Genomic DNA, 13,529 nt, shown 5'->3' on the forward strand with positions numbered 1-13,529 from the left:
TGTAGTTTTATGAATATAATATATTTTAGATTTTAAGAAATTAAATTAATTAACATCTAAAAATGTTATTAATGGATAACAAAATAATCGAAAAAATTGATTTTAGTTAAACCTATTTGATAAACTATCGAATAAATTGTTTCATAAAATTTTATATAATGATCAGTTTAATTTAAATAATGAATTTAAACACAGTCAATGTAAATCATTTATTACGAAATTTAATATTTTTATTCTAATTTTCCGTAATTCGACTAAATCGTTTTTAAAACAGCAAAATCGAAATATTATATCGGTTTTGCAATTGTTATAATTCAATAACTTCTCATTTATTTCTAAGTAGAGATCGTGTTTTAAATGGAAATATTTTTAAAGTATAATTTTTTATTAAGAGAATAATTTACAATTAAAAAAATATTTTGAAATAAAACAGAAAATATTAGCTAAAGCTTTTGTATGAAAAAAATTTACTTAATTTTATATTTAAATTTTTATTTAATTATTGATAGTAATTGTTTAAAAAGTACTATAAGAAGAATCGGTTTAAATTTAATTACAACTTAAAAAATGTCTTTATAATGATACAAAACATATTTGTATTAAACCACTACCACTTAATAATTTTAATTTTTACCGACTATTTTTTATAATAAACATAAATGATATCAATAACAGCGATTGAAATAGATATAATTATGTTGCTATCACTATTACAAGAAACACTGACATTAATTGGAGGTCTTCTCATCATCTACCTTATATACATCATTTTTATAAGAGGAAGAGGTAATTATTTATGTGTTCAATAATATAATGTCATTGATATTTTCATTTAATGTGATAGGAGTTTCGATTTAAAAACATTATAATGCTTAAGAACATATTACATGTATGTGAAATATATTTTTATCAGATATTGTTTTTATTCATCGTAGCATCCGTTCATAACAATATAAGATGTAATCGTAAAAAATTAAACATTTAATCTGATAAATGGTATCCATACATGTAAAACACTGTCAGTCAGTATTGCCCATATTTTTATTTTAATCTATAAGGTTTTAAATATCACATATGTAATTTAAAACTATTATTACTAAAAATTAAGAGAATATAAAAATAGTAATTTTTTAACTTGCTACTAATTAATAAAATATAATAAAAAATTATGAAAATACGGAACAACGTTTTCTACGCAACTTTAAACACAGTTAATTATGTATTATTAAAGCTGAAATTAATAAATAAAAAATTATTTTAACTTAAACTGATTAGATTATAATCATAAACTTCTAGAAATATTAGTATTTCGTAATATATTGAAATTATATTGATCGCAATTATATGGATACACATAAAAATGTTTTGATTCTACAATTTAAAAATACGTTTTCGTATTCTCTCAGTAGTAAGTATTATTTGTATAATTAAGAAAGGTTTTAAATAATAATTTTCAAAATTAAAGCATAGACATATGTTAATAATTAGATATTTATTAATTTATTTAATATCAATATATTAATTACCTCTTAAAATAATGTAGAAATAAGAATATACTTTAAATAATAAATGATTGATAAATGACATTTTTAATTTTAATATTTATATATAAGGGAAATACTAGTTATGGAATTGAATAAATTACAATTTATTTATAACTTTATTAATTTAGAATTAGATATTGTTAATCTTTAAACAATTTTTTTTTAATTATTATAAAAGTAATTATAGTTACTTCATGAATATTACTTAAAATATTCGAATATTTTCGTAGCATTATAATTTGTTAGAAATTAATTATAAGACTTTATGGATATATTATGTTAGTCATCATTTATATCATTTGTCATATCATTTGCAAACTTATTTGCAATAGTATTTTGAAATGTTAGAATTTCATTTTTACTAAATTATAAATTAATCAAAATTATACTGCCATCGAGCTATCTTTTATGTTATGGAATATTGCATAATTATGAAATATCATTAATGAGTCTCTTATGTATTTATTTATTAGAGTTGGGATGTAATTTCTAGTATTGTATTAAGAATTTAAGAGACAGATATTTTTATAGAATCAATAAGAATTGAGATTAATTTCGATCATTTTCTTCATGTATTTAAAAATGATATTAAATATTGTATTAGAAACAATAATTGCAAATAAAAATATCTATATTTTATCATTTAAATTGACACTATATTCTATAAATTTAGTCTGAGATTTATTTTATGTAATACTATAATGAAAAAATTATAATTTTATAGAATTGCTTTTGTAACTATATATATATACATCAATATAAAAATTTAAGTAAATACTTTTTAAGTTATATATTCTAATTATTATAATCACACAAATCTGTAGTATAATTTTATTTAAAGCATAATATTTTTCAGATAAATTACCTAATAATGCAACACACATGGCACATACTGCATTACGTAAACTTGTTGATCGTACAGTCGATGAGGTATGCAAATTATCAAATTCGCAAAATTCCCCTTCTAATAATACCAACGATGATCAAGTGGATGCAAATGACGAACTTACAATGTCACGAAGAAATCACGATGACCTTTTTAAGATGATTATTGTCAATAAGGTTGTGATTATCAAGAAAAAATATTATTTTAAAAATTATTTTTCAATTTTAAAACCAATATAGATATTTTAATTTTAAAAAAGTTAATTAATTAAATAATTAAAAATAAAAAATTAAATATAGTTTTTTGAGTTTTTAGTTTCATTCAAGTATTGTTTAAATATCCTTTATTTATTCTATAATTATTGATTGTTAGAAACAGATACTTAGAAAGAAAATAATTTGATTTCCGAAGGAAATAAGTTGATATAGTAAATTTGACATAGATGCATTGTTGTAAATAAAACATAAACGAAGCAAGTTTATTAGATAAAATATTCTACGTCAGATAGATTTTCAATATATCTTTGATTAAATTTTTAAAAGAAATTACGTATTGTGACTATTGAGGATGTTTATAAAGTATCTATCTACTACGCAACGTTTCAATTAAACATTATCTGACCTGAACTACAATCCATTTGTTTTTGTATTATATATATATATTAATTTTTTTCGAAAATATTTTTTTGTAAAGGAACATAGTTATTTTCAGATATTAATATAAATGCTAAATTTAATTCTAATTATAAATTAAATATATACTTATAAATGATAGATTATCATATATATATATATATATATAAGACAATTATTTATTTATATAAAATAGTGCAGCGTTTATTAAATACTAATAATAAGTAGATGATATAGAAAATATTAAATACATAATGCTACTCATTTATTAACAATAAGCTAAGAATTAAATATGTTATTAAGTAAAAATCATCTTTTTATAAATGTTTCAGGTGATGGAGAAATCTAGATTCGACCAATTTAATAAGAACAACAATATTTCCAATTTTCAATTATTAAATGGTAAATTTTTAAATTAATACATAGAATTTATATTAGATTTCGCATAAATTTTGACATCATATTATTATACTTATTTACTACAATACTTATATAAAATAATATGTAACAATATAAAGTTTAAAAATATTATGCTAATATAATAATATAACTAATAAAATATTAAACAGCATAAATGCAATAGTATACAATTTTTAAATATTAAAGTAATATAATAGTATAACACTAATAGAATATTAAATGCATTTAAAAAACTTTTTAAAAAATAATTATAATGAGAAAAATATATATCAAAATATTTATGGTACTTAGTATAGATAAAATATTATTACATTTATAATAATAACCATTTTTTATATTATGTTGAATTAAAAGAATTCTCGAACTTTGAAGTATATCATTTTTATATAATTGATTTAATGAATCAAGCAAACCCGTAATTTATATTTAAATAAATTGAAACAGGAAATTGTTTATATAAAATATAAGCTACATTACGTAGAACTATTAATGTACTAACATAAAAAGAAATTTTTATTAATAATTTATTTTTATTATACTTTAAGAATAAAGTATTTAAAATATTTTATTTTCAAGTAGATATTAAACTTTTTGTTTATGTTCAGTTATAATGATTAAAGTAATAGCTTATTTAAAATTGTTTTAACTAAATATTATTTAATTAAATTGTATTGTTTTATTAAATATTGTTCACATTGAAAATTTTTGAATATATTTAATTTTTTTTTATTATGAAAATGAACAATAATAAGAAATTTTTTTCCAGTGGTTAATGTATTATTATCTTTTATGTGACAGACTTCCCTGAAATTATTCCATCTAGTAAAACCTGCAGTAGCACAGTAGAAGTTCGCAAAAGTGAAGTAATTTGTAAATGTGACGAAGAAGTATGCAAGTTTAATCGTACTTATAAATCTTTTATAGTAAGTAGTTTATAATAAATTTATAAATATTTTATTCGCACAAGCGTCAAGTGTTGCTGCCATTCATTCTTTCTCCCGTTGATGTATTTTTATCTGAAACCTTTATAATAGTTACATTTACTCTATCTATTTTTTGTTTGTTTTTTATGTATTGATTCATACGTATATACATATATATATATATATATATAAAATTCTTGCAATTATAATAAAATTATAATCTTTAACTATTTATTTTGAAATTCTTTGTAGCTTTTATAAAATTATAATTATTATATTTATTTTATTTATTAAATTATATTTATATATTAAATTAAATATTAAGGTATAGACATTTTTTAACTACCATATTGGAAATACAATGATCAAGTTTAATAATAGCAAATGAAATATTAGTAATTTATATTTGATATCAGTTATTTTTCATCGGATATTTGGTGCTAGAATTTCAATTTAGTCATCATTTGGTAGATCATTATGACTTATTATGTTTTACAAAAAATTAAAATCTTTCCTGGTAACTTATATTTATTGGTTTTTTAAAAATCTTCTAAATCACTCACTTTTCATATTTTGATTATATAAATAAATTTTTAATTACAGTATACAAGCTAACAATTCCTTATGTATTATTAACACTTTGTAATTGTATAGAATGCTTGAACATTTTAATAGATAATAAGATTCTTTCTATTTAAGTAAATCTTTTATTCAATGGTCTAATATATTATTTAATTATGGTAAGTAGTCAATTAGTTTATAATTTTAAAAAATGGCTTTTGAGGTTGTACTGAAAATGTATATTCAGAACAATCAAATGTTCAAACTGTAGTATATTGATTTCAACCATTCAAAATATTGAAAAAATTTAATTGACTTTGCTGTAATAGTATCATTGGTGATAATAATTTGAAATTAATTTCTTACGGTTATTGTCTTTTTAATAATAATAATATTACCTCCTCATAAGGATTATATTATATTCAAGTGTGATATAATATAAATAGTTAAAGACTCATAACATTATCCTTTGTTACATAAAGGTTAATTACAGCATTTTTGGACTCAAATGATTTATAATTTATTATTGTTATTAAAAATTTAATGAAATATTTGAAACTTATTAAAATATCTAATGTATTATAATATGGTACTTTATTACTCACACACTTATATATTACTCACAATGAAATCTTACAAAACGCTAAATTTTTTAAATTATTCTATCGATATTTCTTGTTAAAACTATATGTCCAAAGTCCAAATAACTGATTAAAATATAGTATTTCAACAAAAAATTGATCAATACCCATTTATTAATTAGTATAACTTCCGTAAAAAAATTTTTAATGCGGAACAAAAAATTCAGGTATATATATTTAATCATTTGTTAATAAAAAGTATTTTTTTGTGTGATTAAATGATTTTAGAAAAGTTACAAATTTAAATTGCAGATTGAAGAAAAGATCGAAGAATTAGCTAGTAATTCAGATGAAGATTTTAAAGATGAATGCGATAATTGTCATAATTTTTATAAATTTCATCGAGTTCCATTTCCTGAACTGGGAATGGATATCATCGATCGTAAGTTAAAAAATACAATTATCTTAAGAACTTGATAATATTTTCTATTTTTTCCTGGTATTTAATATTATTGTTTAATACATCAATTCTTTAGAATTATGTTGAAAATTTGAATTTTCTTTTTTTTAAATTATTTCCATTTGTTCTGTAATTATAAGTTAAACATTTTCATCGAAATTTACAGTAAAATTACAACCTTTAATGCAGGTTATGTTAAAAACCTATTATTTAAATATACATTCATATTTATTTATTAACTAAATCTTTTAATATTTATATTTAAAAAATACGTAAATCTAAATACAAAAATATATTTTTATATAATTAATATTTATAGCTAATCAGGTCTCTGAAGAAGTGGATGATGAAATAGACGATTTAGAATATACAAAAGTTGTCAGTTTAGTAGATTCTTGGAAAGATAATTGGCTTTTTAGAAAAAAAAAATTTAAACAATATTCTAAATTTGTTTCTATGTTCGTTCCAAATACAGATACAGAGTATCGAGCAATGATTGGTGATAAAGATATCGACGAAACATCCGATCTTTCTGAATATTTAACAAACTCTGACGAAGATACTGAACTAGAATTGACACTACCAGTTGAAAATGAATCTTTGAATCGTATTAGTGGCTATTACGATGATAATAAAACAGAATCAATCAATTGTAAACTAGAATTAAATCATACTGATAAAACAGAAAATACAATTATTTCAAATAATCGTGGGCCGAATTGTATTAATGAAAAAACATTGATGAATTGTAGTTCAGATGTTTCAACATCGATACCGGAATTTTATTTAATAAATACATCTTTGAAAGACCCAAATATGAACGATTTAAAAAATGAAATTTCAGCAACTGTAAACACATTACATTCAAAAGAACTTGAATTTTTAAACGAACAATGCAATAATAATATATTAAATCGAAATACTAGCATTATACGGGATTCCAATATACCAACTGACATTGTAAATTCTAGTCAAATTAATAAAGTAGAGAATCAGCAAGATAATGATTATACTGAACAAGATATATTTGTTACAGAAAGACATGATGTGGATAATACTTTTGAAAATTCATCTACTAAATTAAAAAAATTTAATAGGTAAAATAATATTTATAAGCTTTGCTATCTTAGAATTTAATTTATTTTTGTAACATTTTTTTTATTATGCTACTATTAATGATATTTACTTAAACATTTCATATAGTTTAGCACAATAAAATAATAATAACAAGGATAATACTTACACATACACACACAAGGGTCCATTTATATTTTAATAGATAAATAATATTTTATAATGACATATTTCTAATGGCTTAAGATATATTGATTTTTGATCGGAAATATCGAATTATTGTTTTGGTTTGACTTATATAATTGTTTGTTATATCAATGTAATATCAGACTGTTAGATTATTTTTAAATATGAATTACGTTAAAGCAATATATTACTATCTATATTTTACCATCTATATTTTATAATCATTATTTTATTCATCGGAAAAATTTTTAATGAAATTATATTATTACATAGGGAACATAATATTGGAATAAACAGAAATATTCAAGATGTTGATCATCATTGTTTAACATATGAAAACGAATACTCAGACAAAGAAGTTCAATTAAATGCACCTCCAAAACCAGGTAGGTTTTTTATTGCTAGAATTTATTTTGATTAAAATGACTCAAAATAATGTGAATAGTAATAAAAATCGTAATAACGACAAAACTATAAATTAAATTTATAAATATTTAATTTATATTGAAATTATGCTAATTATGTAATTTTTAAATAATATCAATGACTGTATATTTTACTTTGTTTTCTTTTACTTTAAAATTTAACATATAGATATAAATATATATGTTCAAAGTTTTGCAGATTTTCTGATAAACATTAGTCACATAAAATTAGTATTATAATTATATAGTAAAATTATAGCAACCAATTCTCTAGCACGTAAAGAGTTATTATATTTAATCCGTGATCTTGTCATATAACATTATTTTAATTCAATAGTTTTTCTACTAAATTGAGTGAGATGTATTATATATGAGCATATTTTATAATCTATTTTTATATTCTAAACATAATAAATATTTTATTGTAATTGAGAAAATAAGTCATGATATTCCCACGAACTATATAAAACGATAATAATGGTCTATACATTTTTACGCATCTTTTTTAAAAATCTTCAATTGTTTAATTCTAGCAACATAATGTTTAAAAAAATAATTTGATCATTGAAAATTTTAAATTTTACTACAAAATCTAATAATATAAGGAAGTCATGTTACTTAAAATCTTATATATTGAGGTATGAGATAGGCTCTCTTACTTACTCTCCTAAATATTTCTACTCCTAAATGTATTCCTTATTTAATAACTAATTTAATACCTTATTTAATGAAACTAGAGAAAATACATTAAAATAATATTTAATTGTTTATATTTATAAACTAAAAATTTAATAAAACATAGTCATAACTTTATAATAAATTATGTATATCTATCATACTTAATAATATTATCATAATTAATAAAAAATTATAATTTTATATTTTTTTTTATTTAAAAAAATAAAATTGATAATATTCAAATTTGTTATATATATATATATATATATATATATATATTTTTTTTTTTAATGTTTTTTCATATACCTATGTTTTTTCACTGTCAATACACTACTTCGGCTTTTTATTTTCTGTTATTGGTTTTCTAAAATTTTGAATATTCTCATCGTTTTATCGAATGAATTTTGTTAATTGATAGTCAATATAAAAGTATCCAGGTATATAAAATTTGTCAACACAATTGTATTATTCAATTGTTACCAATTTTTAAAATTTATATTAAAATTATCACTTTTAATACTTTTATCATTTTTATTATAATTAAGGCTCGATTGCTGAAAGAGAACATAAAAAATGGGAATCTGCTACTTCAATAAAAAATAATCCTTATAGTAAGGAGAATATACAAAAAAGGTTTCTAGAAAAAAAATATATTGGACCATTTGATTTGTCAAGGTAATAAATAGTTCAATACATTTAAGGATTTTTTAAAAGTTTCTTATAAACTTCATTCAAATTCTGAGCTATACTATGCTTTTTCAAACATTTAGAAATTTGTTATTGAATTAGTGTTGCGCTCTCACACTAATGAACAGAATTATGTTGTAATCGTTATAATATATCATTGGTTGATAATTATTAGTTCATATTTTACCGTCATAATTGCGATTTACCTATGCAATGCAAATTATTTTAAATACGTCAATTACTTATAATATTTCCGATAATAATTTACATACCTTTGTTTATAAAAATAACGTTATTATTTACATTGTTATAAATCTCTAACCAATCCTGATTGGTACAGTTTGATTGAGAATAAGTGAAATTGGATTAAATTTAATTATTTGGTTAAAAACTGGAATAATATTAATATTTCTATAGGTATTCTATTATTAAAATTTTTTATTAAAATTAATTATTATTATATTTTTTTCTCTAACAAATAATTTTTTAAATATTCATAGGTATATACAGGAGAATTATAAATAAGAATCTTTATAAATAATGTATGCTATTTTCATTTGTGTTAATTTTTTAAGGATATTTTATTATTATATAAATAAAAAATAAACATATATATATATATTTATTTATTTATTTATTTATTCAATTAAAATATTTAAACCTTAAAAAATAATATTTTTGCTAAATAATACAATTTTTTAATAGGTTTACCAGAGATTGTTATATCGACAATCGAATTGTTTCTAATATAGAAACCAAACGATCAGTTGTGTCTGATAGTTTAACTAAATCGATAAGTGACATCAATTATAATAAATCAAATCAAAATGAATGTAATTTAGAAATACAAGTAAGTTATATTTAGATATAATGTTTTATAAATTGATAAAAACACAATCAACTGAATTTTTATTTATTTTCATCTATTTTATAAATAATAAAGTCAAGGACTTAATTAATTTCACAAAATTTTTTTACATTAATACAATGGATGATATTATTAATATTAGATAAATGAAAACACAGAATTCTTATTATTTTTACGGTTTACCTTTCAGTTTCATAAATATAAACAAGCTTCAACTATTGATCATTTAATTGATTAGAAATATGACTTAAATAGTTTTGGGGAAAACCCTCGTTTAACAATAATGGGGACACAGAATTGTATTTAACACGTTTTATTGGGTTGTCTTTGATAACTTCATACTATGGCTGTTTTGTAGTACTATACTTCTTTTTTTAAATGTACGTAATACACTTTTTATGATGCAGTGCGAATTCTCCATATATATATATATATATATATATATATATATATAATATAATATATTAGTTCAGAACTAAATATACATTTGTTTATAAAAAAAAATTAAATCGTGTTTTTATCATATCATAAAGTATATATGTATTTTTTTTTAACAGGATCTTTCGATTACCATTTACATGGAAAGTTGTTTTTATTTTTTATCATATTTTTAGCTTAGTGTAAATTAAAATATTATAGAATATTTATTATTACACATTCTATATAAGCAAACTGATTAAGTTAACGTTTTTAAATGAACAAATCGTGGCATAAAAATTAAAAAATATTAGTAAAAGAGAATGTTTTTAAAGTAAAAGGGGCGGATTTTATTTTATTGTTGGTTCGAATAAATTTACATCTTACTTTAATATAGTTTTATTAATTTTAAAAATTTTTAACGTATGAATTATAAAGTGTACTTTATGACTAAATCTTTCTAATTTTGGTATATTTTAAGTTGCAGAAAAATATTTTGATTCATTCTATATTGTATTAATTATTAATTAATAATTAGTTATATTATATTTAAGTTTCAATTTCAATTTGCATATTAGACTTAGATTAAAAATTAAATAGAATAATAGAATTCCCAATATTTAACATATTCAATAATATTTAATTTTCTATTTTTCTATGGACACAAAAATTTTATTAAAAAATTATTTGTTACGCTATATTTACCATTTTATTATGAATAGAAATTATTATTTTTCTATCATTTTTCTGTCTACTGCATATTGAAAAATTAAAAAAGTTAAAATAAATTTTTATAAATATGTTATGAAAACTGTTGTGAAAATTGTAATTCTTAAAGTTATCAATAAAAAATATATTATTTTATTTTATACTTTTAGTAACATTTTTTCAGCTCGATAAAAAATTAAAATAGAACTCATTCGTGTTATGTGGAACTAATTGACAAAAATAAAAATTTTTAATAAATGATTTTAACTTGGATAATTTTGATATACAAATATACTTTTTTTCGATTCTTCATTTAAAAATGAAACAATCAATAATATTTTGATTGCAATTTAGACCGATATATTGTAGTATTATAATATTATTTTTAAATTATGTTATTTAATTCAAATTAATTTTTATTAAATAATTTGTTCGTAAAGTTTTAAACATCTTATACAAATGAGAAAAGAAATGGTTAAAATATCATTTATTGATTCGAATGTAATTTTATTCTAAAACACTGCGAAACGGTTGTGAAAAGTGAATATAGAAAAAAAGTTGTAACTTTCAGGCATCAGCTAACCCACATTATTCAAAATATTTCGTACTCTGAAAATTTTTCGAAATTTTTTACATATCATAAATTTATTTCATTAATTATATTTACATGAATGAAGTATTTTAAACATGTATAATATACATGATCAATTCATAAATTCAAGCTAATTAAAATATCACGTGTGTCTAGTAATATCGGTTTTTTGCAAAAATACTTCTATGAATACTGTTTATAATACATTGTATAATTTTTTAATTAACACTAATAATTACTATAAGCAAATTTTTTACCAATACATGTTTTTTATCATTTCTAAAAAAAGTCAAGCATTTTTGCAATTTCGTATTAAATCTTTCTACTCAGGTTTAGAAATTTTTATTTTTATAAACTTAAGATATTTAATTGTTAATATTGTATTCATTTTCAATTCATATATATTTAGTAACAATAATTTAAAATTTTTTTGTAGGAAAATATTAAATTTATAAAACCAAATTTACCAATTTCATCTAATAAGGATTTAATATTAACAACAAATTTAGAAAAACACTATAACAAACCAATTTTAAATACCACTGTTAATGATACCAATGAGGAAGTTTTACAAGTAGTCAGTGATGAATCCATGACATTAGAATCAACGAAAAATAATAAAATGTTGGAGCACGAACGAAGATATAACAAAAATGAAATTCAAGCTAAGTTAAATAATCAAGATCATATACTCGACGGTATAAATGAAGTAGTACAGAGTGATCAACCACTATGTAATGAAAAATGGTCTATTCGGGAAATGGATTTAAAAGCATGTGAATTTGATAAAAATGATTTACCAAAATTAATATCGAATTTAAACTCTATTGATCAGGAAGGGATGAATAAATTAGATACACAGCCTTTAAATTACTTAGAAAGCAGTATTGTAAAAAGTCAATCCATTAATGAATTGGATAATCAAACATACAAAGAAATTGGATATAAATCAAATCTTATAAACAACAAGCAAATTGACACTGTAGATTCAATAAAAATAGCTGATATTGATGGTGATTTTCTTTTAGATAATCAAACAAAAACTAATGTAATACTTGAGAAAGATAATTCGGAGGTAACTTCGACTATAATTACACCATGTAAAGCATCTGTAACTTGTAATAGTGAAAACATTATTGAGAATAAATTAACCAAGTATGAAACTGAAATAATCACTGCAAAATTATTTAATGAAAAACGAGATTTTTATCACGGTAAATCAGTCGAACACTTTTCATCAAATGGTAAAATCAGCAATAACAACAATTGTATTGAGAAAAAACTATCAATGCCATCGGTAAAACAACTTGTACAGGTTTTTGATAAGAAGTATCAAGAAACAATTACATCTAATCTAGTGGTATACAAATATCTGTATATAATAACTAAATAATTTTATAATAAGAAATAATAATTAACAAAAATAATTTTGCAGGCTGAATCAAAATCAGATGAATTAGAAAGAAAAGGAATTAAATCTATTCAAAGTAGACGTACAATATCAAGACAATTACATAGCTTAACAGCAAGATCATTGTCGAAAGAATTTAGAGAAGGATTGCGTCAAATTCCAAATAAAACGCGTATGCATAATTTAAAATATAAAAAAATATTACAATGACGAAGAAAAATATTAATAAATTTGTAAATCACATTTAATAACCAAATTTCGAAAAACTATCAAGTTTTAACAAATATTTACTTGAATGATCCTCGAGTCTTAAATATTATTAAAATATATTTAAGTCATTTAATGCAATAATACTAATTTATAATTAATACACGAACATCATATATTTATTATAATATCATTTTTAGTTTTATTGTGAAAATTAGAATTTTATTTAAGCTTTAAAAAATAAGTATATAGTACCATATATAAGATTA

General features: G+C 20.1%; 2 protein-coding genes across 2 annotated transcripts; both read left to right on the plus strand.

Annotated features, from left to right (window-relative positions):
* Positions 1-647: 647 nt before the first annotated feature.
* Positions 648-3,636, plus strand: LOC105367637 (uncharacterized). Its single transcript, XM_011506403.1, has 4 exons — positions 648-786; positions 2,401-2,606; positions 3,395-3,464; positions 3,632-3,636. The coding sequence occupies exons 1-4, from the start codon at positions 660-662 to the stop codon at positions 3,634-3,636; spliced, it is 408 nt and encodes a 135-aa protein (XP_011504705.1). The 5' UTR covers positions 648-659.
* Positions 3,637-6,499: 2,863 nt separating this feature from the next.
* LOC105367638 (Myosin-7a binding protein) lies at positions 6,500-13,287 on the plus strand. The gene is made up of 7 exons (XM_011506404.1): positions 6,500-6,659; positions 6,852-7,002; positions 7,541-7,653; positions 8,916-9,045; positions 9,763-9,907; positions 12,079-13,002; positions 13,078-13,287. Exons 1-7 carry the CDS (start codon positions 6,500-6,502, stop codon positions 13,261-13,263), a joined length of 1,809 nt encoding a protein of 602 aa, XP_011504706.1. The 3' UTR covers positions 13,264-13,287.
* The last annotated feature ends 242 nt before the right edge of the window (positions 13,288-13,529 follow it).

This window comes from Ceratosolen solmsi, unplaced genomic scaffold (assembly GCF_000503995.2).
Source record: "Ceratosolen solmsi marchali unplaced genomic scaffold, CerSol_1.0 scaffold7, whole genome shotgun sequence".
In the NCBI taxonomy this organism is placed as follows: domain Eukaryota; kingdom Metazoa; phylum Arthropoda; class Insecta; order Hymenoptera; family Agaonidae; genus Ceratosolen; species Ceratosolen solmsi.